We start from the raw sequence: 10,021 nt of genomic DNA on the forward strand, positions 1-10,021 counted from the left end.
CTTCATCATTCACAGAACACTCATGACCACATCAGAATATCAGATAACTACAGCATTATGTAATTCTGTACATTATGGTGTAAAATACAGTATTATAGTTTCTTTTCCCTTACTTTTTTTATTTTATTATTTTTTCCCAATGTGTAAAATCAGAAGAGAAAGGATAGAGAAAAATGAGTATCATATTGATGTGTAAGAAAAGGTCTCCAGGGTAAGGTGATGATAATGAGCACATGATTGTATGTACATTTGAGCAGGAAATAAATTGTGATTACTTCTGTGTGGAAAATTTTATACCTTTGAAAAATGTCAAGAGATGGACTTGCATGCATTTTATTTATTTATTTTTTTTTTACGTGAAAGTATTTTTTGCTTAATATATATATATATATATATAATGTCAAGAGATGGATTTGCATGCATTTGATTTTTTTAATTGAAAGTATTTTTTGCTTAATATATAGTTTGTTATATTTATTTTGATTTTACTGATTTTCATTCAGTATATCTTAACTGGCTGTTTTACATTCATTTAATCTGTTATGTTTAGTTTGATTTTTTTTTTCTTCCCACATGCCTCTGCTAACACCTAGTAATGAAGTAATTTATTTAGTTTTATTTAATTTGAGTATTTTCAGTATTAGTGTGTTTGTTTTGCATGGTTTTGTTGAAGCATGGATTTGTTTTTGCTTTGTTCTAGATCCTCAGTACCTCAAACGGAAAATGGCAAAATACGGCAATGCATCAAACACTGACAAGATTGGCAGGTTTATAGCAGAGAACATGGGAGGAGCAGGAGGTGAGTGTATAATGATATATTTAGTTGCACTGTTTTGCAATTATTTTTATCTTCTTAGCACCTACAATGTATTATTTAGTTTTCTTTGTCCTGAGAGTTTTAATCCTCTAGAAATTGGCAAAATTCCCTCCACGACTGATACTGGTTGAGCACTCTGTATCAGATCTGTAGTCTAAAATTTTTTTCAGGACTGATATGACAATGAAAGTTCCATTACCCTTATCCTGAGTTCCATGGGACTTAAAAAATGCTATTTTGGGATTAAGTCATCAGAAGGATTATATACATTGCATATTGCTTTTTACTCATGCTATGCTGCTGGAAGCAGGCAATTTCCCTTGTGAAAATATTTCAATCAACACAGCTTATGACTACAGAACAAGCAGTATGTAGATATATTCCCCAAAACTACACAAGCACAACAGAACTGCTCATCATTGTAACTTCATTTCTGTTGTATACCTGCCCAACATCATCTTTTAGTGAGGATAACAAAGATGTGTACAAACATACATTCAGACTTACAGCCATTCTCTCACACCTTAGTTCAAAAGATCTCAAACTTTATTGCTTAGTAGCGCACTGTTGATATATCTTGGACCTTGACGGTGCACCAACTTTACAGTCACGTGTAGTGTATACCTATCCATGAAAATTACATGGCACACTTTTTCACCATAGCACACAGTTTGAGAGTCACTGCCTTAGTGTCTAGGCCTTTAAAATGGGAGTTTCTAGGCCTCGAGGATGAGAGAGGAGCAGTTTGATTGGACAAAATGCAGGGATGTTTATTATAACAATAAAGGGTAAACCTAAAAAAAGCTGCTATTGGTATGATACCAAAATGTGAATTAATGTACAGAGAACCTAAATAAAGAAAAAGAAATTATGCATGAAAGACTTGGACAGTTATACTTTGTGACAAAATTGAAATGAAAGAAAGGAAAAGTTTTGTAGATTTAAGGAGTCAAATGAAAAGCGGATGTGAGACTATATTAGAAGGATTGTAGTAAATAAAGAAATCATAGAAAAGTTAAAAGAAGTAAACTAAAGCTTGAGCAGGTATTGTTTCTGTGTAAGATGGAAGGAATTCTAATATGTGTAATGCATAGGGCACCAACAATTATGCTCATTACTCAGCTAAGTTATATACATACTCAGTGTATCCAGAAAGGAGCATGGTACCTATCAGCCAGGCATCAGGGGCTGTACCTCGACCCATAAGAGTGGCTTCACGCACGTCCAGATTGTCAGACAAGATAAAGATGGAACCTCCTGGTAAGATCTAAGGAACAGCCTTTATGCCTATTGCTTCTAAAGACTTCATTGTATATATAATCATTAAAGCCTGTAAGTTACTTTTCATCAAGTTACTTTAATTGGGCACCTGTTTATGAATATTAATCCTTCATAGATGTTTTGTTATTTTAGTTATTTCTATTGTTAATATAATCATAATTTTATTTTATTGCCTGTCAGTGAGACTAGCCAAGGGAAAAATGATAACAAAGCCAGGAGGAGGAGAACTGGAAGAGTCAACCAATCAAGGTGTCTTTATATTCCTCTTCTGAAATAGTTCAAGTTGCAGGAAGGGAAAAATATAGATACAGGAAGAGTTTCAGAGTTTAATAGTAAAACAGAAGAAAGAGTGGATACTTGTTAATTCTTGCATTAGTAAGGTCCACAGAATAGGGATGAGAGTAAGAGCAAGTCTTGTGCAGTGGGGCTGTAGGACGGGGAGTTATGCAGTTAGCAAGTTCGGAAGAATTTTCCTCTCAGATTAATATTTGTAATTTTTCTCTTAAATCAATAACGCATTTTCTTCACAGACATGGTGGGGTCCCCCGTTTCCCCAGGAAGCCAAGGATCCCCAGCTCCACCAGGTGCTCTTCATCTAGTGAAGGCCCCTGTCTCACCCCAACACCACTATACTGGAGGAACCATGCACACTGTGCCCCCTCAGGGTCCCAGTCCTGTAGGCCAGCCTGTGTATTATCCCCAGTCATCTACAGCACATGGAGGCAGCCTGGGAGTTGCCTTAGGATCTACTCCATCCTCAGTAGCACCCAGGGTTCCTTCCCCCCACCAGTACTACATGAGTCCTGGTGCTCCATCACCCTATCCACCTGAGGTCCCTATGGGTGAGTCTTAGGAGACAAAGCATTTTTTCAAGTCCTTAAATCCTCTGTTTTATATATCTCTCTCTTTTCTTTTCTTTTCTTTTTCTTTTATAAATGTAACCAAAAATTTGATCATGGATTAATGTTGCTGGATAATAAAAAAAATAGATGACAATCTCTGAACAATGATAATGTAAACAAGATAGGGTGAGGGTCATGATTCTTTAAATAACTAAGTTGAGCTAGTGTTTCATAGACAAATGCAAATTAAAGCTGTTTCTCAGCTGCAGTTGGGATGGTTGTTGCTATGCGAGTTATTAGTAGATCGCGTAAACAGATTGGGGCAAGTCAGTAGGAAAGATGATATAGAAAAGAAGGTAGCAGAATGCACAAGTGAGTCAGTTATTCCTTTTCTAATAATACTTATATGGTAAAGACCATCTGAAAAGGGAAAATATCCTTTCCAGGATTTGGATTGTAGAAGTATGTGGAAAGGGGAATGGAGGAGTTTGAGAGTATTATAAATCTGAGATTACAAAATAGGATGAGTAAGCTGTAGTATAGTGTTCAAAGCATAACATACATTATAATTCAGCTCATAGTATACTTGTAATATGGAGGATGGTTGCTTTAAAAAAGATTTGAGGTACTGCAAATTCTATTAGATTGGGAAATTTATATCTATCAGTAGCTTTCCAATAGCCTGGAAAGCATTGTAATGAGGACATAATTAGCAGATATGAATGACAATGAGTAGGCTATTACAGATTGGGCAAAGGGGTGGTGGAGAATGGATCATGAGATGGGAGTGAGTGAAGGTGATGTACCCTACACAAAATTGTTGAAGTAGTGTTTCATCTTCTGTTTTTGTGGCCTGATTCTGACCAAAAGAATATCAAGGGTTTAACTTTGTGGAGTGTATTATTTGAGGAGTCAGAGCAGAAGGATTGCCAACAGTTATAAAGAAAAGAAATGATCAGAAGCTAGAAAATTTGGAGCATTATAGCATTCTGACCTGACAGAACAGTAGAGCAGGCCAGTGGGTTAATTACCAGCATGGTTTGAAACTCAAGAGAAAACATTTCCCAACTTGCAAACAAGTTAGCTTAGTTTGTAAGTCATTATTTTGTAAAATATTTTTTGGTGTACAGTACCCTCCTGAGTTTTGTGCCTACTTTCTTCCAAAGCCATAGTGCTAAACTTGGTGTACTGAAAGCACTGAAAAAAACGCTTGTATATGCTGGCCATATAGCCTAGCACTGTGTGAGTGTATGTCTTGTCCTCATATGGTGTGATCTTGATCTTGATGCTACAGGTGGCTTGGGATTGCTTCTAAGCCTGGCCTTTGGAATGGCAATTCCTGTAGGGAAAGAAAAACAAATAGAACAAGCAAGGGAGAGGGAGTTGGGGGGAAGTATCCTCCACACTTACTGTCCCTACATCTGTCATACAACATTCTCTTTAGGAACTCCTTCACTGCCTCAATCATCCTTTCATTTATCTCTCTACACAGTCCCAGCAGTAACACCATCCATTCCCTTCCTGTCTTCTCCACTCCTTCATTCCTATTATGCCCTAACTCAGTCAGAATCACTTGCATCATCTCTCTTCTGTCTTTTGGCATGTTTCTCACTCCAGCATCACATGCTCCACTGTTTCATCCTCTCCCTGGAAGCTCTCCTGGATGACAGTGGGCCTGTTGTGTGGAAGAAATTCAAGTGAAGAAGTAACACTGCCACTTTGTCACAAAAAAAGTTACCAAATTTAAAGTTAATCTGCAGTGTACTTTTTTTTCTCTCTCTCTCTCTCTCTCTCTCTCTCTCTCTCTCTCTCTCTCTCTCTCTCTCTCTCTCTCTCTCTCTCTCTCTCTCTCTCTCTCTCTCTCTCTCTCTCTCTCTCTCTCTCTCTCTCTCTCTCTCTCTCTCTCTCTCTCTCTCTCTCTCTCTCTCTCTCCATATATATATATATATATATACTAGTTAAGAGATGCGTTAAACTTTCCTTCATAGCATAAGATTTTATTAACCAAGTAGTTTAAGAACTTGAGAAATTTTAAGGAAAATAATTCTAGGTATTGTAAGTAAAGCAGTTAATATGTTCCAGTTCATTTGATATTTTGGAGTGGATTTCTGCCTGATGACTTAGCTCATGAATGCTCTTGTAGGTGCAGTTGCTGTGTCAAGTGGCTACACTCCAGTGGTGGTGGCACATCCCAATCCAGCCATCTCGCAGCTCCTTGACCTGGACTCGCGCAAATGTATTGAGCAGAACTCCCTTGATTTGGATAACATCAATTCTGCAGAACTGCGATCCCTCTTGCCAAGTGAAGACTTCAATGCATCTATGGTTGATGCACACTTGTCTGAGAATCTCTCGTCCAACCTCAACATAATAGATCCTCCTCCCCCCATTAATAAGCTCAACAGCAAGAGTAATATCAGTGCATCTTCATCTTACATGCCCAACATACCCCAAAAGAATGAGTTTCAGGGTGGTTCAGATAGCTTAAATAATTTAAAAAGTGAGATAGAACTCTTGAATCAACTGTCCTCAGCACAATGACATCATGGAAAAGTTGCAAGAGTGTGTTGAGTGCTAATAAACGATGCAGAAATATTTAAATCTATACTTTGGGAATTTTTCTTTCCATGTTTACAAATTTGTGTGTGACAAGTCACATGTAGTGGTACCTGTGTATTAGATGAATGACAAGAAATTAATAGAATTTGACAAGTGATAATGTGCTGAAACAAAGACAACCAGCCTATTTTAAGAATAGGTAGCAAATAATGTACCTACATACTTGTTAATTAGTACTTTTAGAAAACTTGTGTAAAAGGGGGAGGCAGGATGTGCAAATGCAATGGTAGAATAACATACACTTACTTTCCTTGCCTAGATTACTCAGTGATATCATGACAAATATCCATACCTTGTAAATAATCCTGCCAGGATCATGTAATCTTGTTCCTGACAGTACCTGATATTAGAAACTGGCAGTAGTCTGACTTCAGACCCCCAATACAGCATGTTTAATTTAATTATAAATTACTTATGTTGTCACTGTAACCTGCATCAGGTGTCACTTCTCATGCAGTTTTACAGAAGCTACCTTTTCAATTTCAGTTTTGCATATTAATTTTGTACAGTTTGTTATTCGTACAAGTCCAGTTTCTTCAACATTTCATCTGGTTACTCTTTTGTTAAGTTTTCTTGGATATATAAAATTGTTTATATTTTATGAAGATGTTTAAATATAAAAGTGATATATAATCTTAAAGTTCATGAAGACGCATGCTAATTTTGGCAGAGCTTACATTTAAAGTTTACTTCTGTGATGAGATATGGTAGAATATATACATTGTAGAATATATATGCATTGTGTGTGTGTGTGTGTGTGTGTGTGTGTGTGTGTGTGTGTGTGTGTGTGTGTGTGTGTCTATATATATATATATATATATATATATATATATATATATATATATATATATATATATATATATATATATATATATATATATATATATATATGATGAAGTTCTGAGACACAGTAGAGGTGAACAGGGAAAACATCCAGAGTTCTTTCTTTTCCTCACTTTATTACTTGCAATGTTTCACCTTCACAGAAGGTCTGAAGATGCCTTATGTGAAGGTGAAATGTTGCAAGTAATAGTGAAGAAAAGAAAGAACTATAGATGTTTTTCCTGTTCACCTTTACTATATATATATATATATATATATATATATATATATATATATATATATATATATATATATATATATATATATATATATATATATATATATATATATATATATATATATATATATATATATATATTAACTCGTACTATTTTTATATTTTTTTAATATTCTCTAACTGTTTAAGTTTAAGAATACATTTTAAAAATTAAAACAACCAAAACATAAATGCCCACATCATTACTTTAATACGTAGTGTATTGAAGAAAAGACATGAACATATAACTGACAAATAATTCTCTCTCTCTCTCTCTCTCTCTCTCTCTCTCTCTCTCTCTCTCTCTCTCTCTCTCTCTCTCTCTCTCTCTCTCTCCTCTCTCTCTCTCTCTCTCTCTCTCTCTCTCTCTCTCTCTCTCTCTCTCTCTCTCTCTCTCTCTCTCTCTCTCTCCCTCTCTCTCTCTCTCTCTCTCTTCTCTCTCTCTCTCTCTCTCTCTCTCTCTCTCTCTCTCTCTCTCTCTCTCTCTCTCTCTCTCTCTCTCTCTCTCTCTCTCTCTCTCTCTCTCTCTCTCTCTCTCTCTCTCTCTCTCTCTCTCTCTCTCTCCCTCTCTCTCTCTCTCTCTCTCTCTCTCTCTCTCTCTCTCTCTCTCTCTCTCTCTCTCTCTCTCTCTCTCTCTCTCTCTCTCTCTCTCTCTCTCTCTCTCTCTCTCTCTCTCTCTCTCTCTCATCATACATTCCATAGAAAAGAGTATACAAGAAAATTTGAAACAAATGAAATTAAGTGAAAAGTGTCAAAAGTTAGTTTTTGGCATTGTCATTTTCACATTTATGTTCCACCTTCAATATGTGTGATGCATGGACCAATTTTTCATCCTTTATAGCAAAGACACACACACACACACACACACACACACACACACACACACACACACACACACACACACACACACACACACACACACACACACACACACACACACACACACACATACACACACACACACACACACACACACACACACACACACACACACACACACACACACACACACACACACACACACACAGAAAAGAACCATTGGCCTTCCTTAACAAAACTGCATTAAACAGGAAGGTAGGATTGCTGACCTGCTTTTGCTGGAAACATGATTACAAAACTCTTTGACTTACATTTAAAGTTATTTTCTTGTTGGTTATTATGTACTTGAGACAAGCTCAAAGAGTTTCTGCCAAGCTGGGCTTTGAAACCCTGAACCTCTTGGTTGTGAGCCAAATGCATTAGTAAACATTATTTCAACAGGTCACAAAGTCAGTGTAGATGAATCTTAGTAATACTTTTACACACACTACCACAGAAGAGTGTTATTGTGCAGGAAAACACGCACAGTACCAGTTATTTCTCTGTATGAATCATGACACATTGGTAATTATACTGATTTCAGCAGATTAACTTAGAGTTACAAGGTAATAAATTGGGCAGTGTAATGAAATTTAGTATATGTATATTAACAGCTATTGGCTTATGCATAAAAGCAGATTCTTTGGATTTACACCAAATCAAACGACTATGACAGCTGAAAATGTGAGGAAAATAACTTATCTGCTTCAGCACAAAATAATTGAAGCATTATATGTATTTTTTGTATGAATCTGATCAGCTTTGTCATATAAAAATTATATACAATAATGATATACTCTTCAGAACAGTTTTATAAAAGTAACTGATCGGATTGGCATAAACCTTGTTTTCTCTATACCTCTGTACCACAGCTTTGCATAATGTTTGCCTATTCCCAAGCCAAGTAATGTTTTTTCCCCGACCCTTGACACAGTTTTCAATACTTTGCTTTGAGTACTGAAAAGATAGGATATATTTGATTTAATCCTGCGTTGTGGTATTATATTCACTCAGCAAACAACTCTAGCATCCTCTAGGGACCAGTTACCTGAAGAGAAAGACAGTACATTATCACAGCCCACATTGCAAGACACTAAGGTTCAACCTTGACCCTAAACCTAGACCATGTAGGCAAATACCATGCCCTCACCTTTTTTCAGAATTGTAGGACCACAAGTGAAATATGAAGTACTAACCACTTTTGAGATTTACTATTCCCAAGACTACATGGTCATGCTACACCAGGTGAATTCTTCTTAGATTACTCAGATAACTCCAAAATGGAAGATCATGCCATATTAAAATGTATAAGAAAATTTTCCTTTTTATTTGAGAATTCAAATTTTGTGGTTGGGTAATGAGTTGAGATTAAGAAGAGGCAGGGCAGAGAGGGAAGGTACAATGACTACTCTACTTTTGTTTGTGCCTTAGTATAGGCCTTTGGAATACATGATCATTATGTGAACAGAGATTATAGTACCCTAATGTTTTTCAACCAATATTCCTTTATTGTATACACTATTTCATGTGTTGATGTCTCAAAGCAGCAAATCTAATTTCTCTGCCTTTCTTCGTAAACCAGTGAATGAGGAACTGATTGCAGAGTAATTACTCTTTTTTTCTACTTTGTAATTTTTTGTTGATATGCCTTGTTAGCATGTATTTTTCAATGTATTGTGCAAATTAAGATAAAAACTTCGACCATAGGGTCAGTGACGACATGGGCACCCACACATTTTCCTTAACCATTAATCTTGTTTTTACCCTAAACCTAAAATCTTCATGCCTTCCAATGCAGGCCTATATTTCTTTTTACTTAAATGGTACATAAAAATCTTGATCTCCTTTCCATTCTCTCACTAGCAAGACATGGATTGCTAATTAAACCCAAAGGAAACTGTGTCACTATAAATTAGTTTTGAGTTACTGTGTATTCAGCATTGATTGCAGCACAAATCTGGGAAGACTGGAGTGTCTTTCAAGTGCCTTTCTTAGGGCAGTGGCTAGATACTGGTGCAGGTTAATATAAATTATACCTGTAATGATAAATATTAAGATTTAAGAGATTAAGTTTTTTTATTTGAATTTTTGTCATTATATAATTACGTATTTCTAACTGGTCTATTTTTTGCTTCTTAGCTAATTTTAAGTGGCAAGAATGTCACAAAGATAAAAAATCTAAAACTACAAAATCTAAAAGCTATCAGTGTCTGATAAAAAAAATGTCAATGTAGAAATGCATTGAGTAGACAGTTATAACTAGATTATAGTTTCATGGGTCCAGAAATGGTGCTGAATGAAAAAGGCATATTGGAGGTGATGCCAAAGGTTTGTGTAGCAACACAAGCAATTTTATTTAATTATAAAGATATATGAAGATCCTTTACTTAAAATAGCAGCCAAAGAAAAATTTACATGTATGTAACCTTTGTTGGTCATTATGTGGCTGATGCAGAGACAAAATTCCTTCAAGCATATATGGAGGAAAAAGATGCATTAGTTTTG

At 35.8% G+C, this 10,021-nt stretch overlaps 1 protein-coding gene across 5 annotated transcripts in view; it reads left to right on the forward strand.

The window, feature by feature from the left end:
* The window catches only part of LOC135107853 (transcription factor p65-like), a 30,296-nt gene extending 24,115 nt beyond the window's left edge, over positions 1 to 6,181 (forward strand). For all 5 annotated transcript variants that reach the window (XM_064018145.1, XM_064018146.1, XM_064018147.1 and 2 more), the window contains 4 exons: positions 701 to 799; positions 1,961 to 2,077; positions 2,629 to 2,940; positions 5,084 to 6,181. In XM_064018145.1, coding sequence (XP_063874215.1) covers positions 701 to 799; positions 1,961 to 2,077; positions 2,629 to 2,940; positions 5,084 to 5,481 — 926 coding nt within the window. In that variant the 3' untranslated portion in view covers positions 5,482 to 6,181. The remainder of the gene's footprint in view (positions 1 to 700; positions 800 to 1,960; positions 2,078 to 2,628; positions 2,941 to 5,083) is intronic.
* The last annotated feature ends 3,840 nt before the right edge of the window (positions 6,182 to 10,021 follow it).

The sequence above is a fragment of the Scylla paramamosain genome, chromosome 16 (genome assembly GCF_035594125.1).
Source record: "Scylla paramamosain isolate STU-SP2022 chromosome 16, ASM3559412v1, whole genome shotgun sequence".
Lineage (NCBI taxonomy): Eukaryota > Metazoa > Arthropoda > Malacostraca > Decapoda > Portunidae > Scylla > Scylla paramamosain.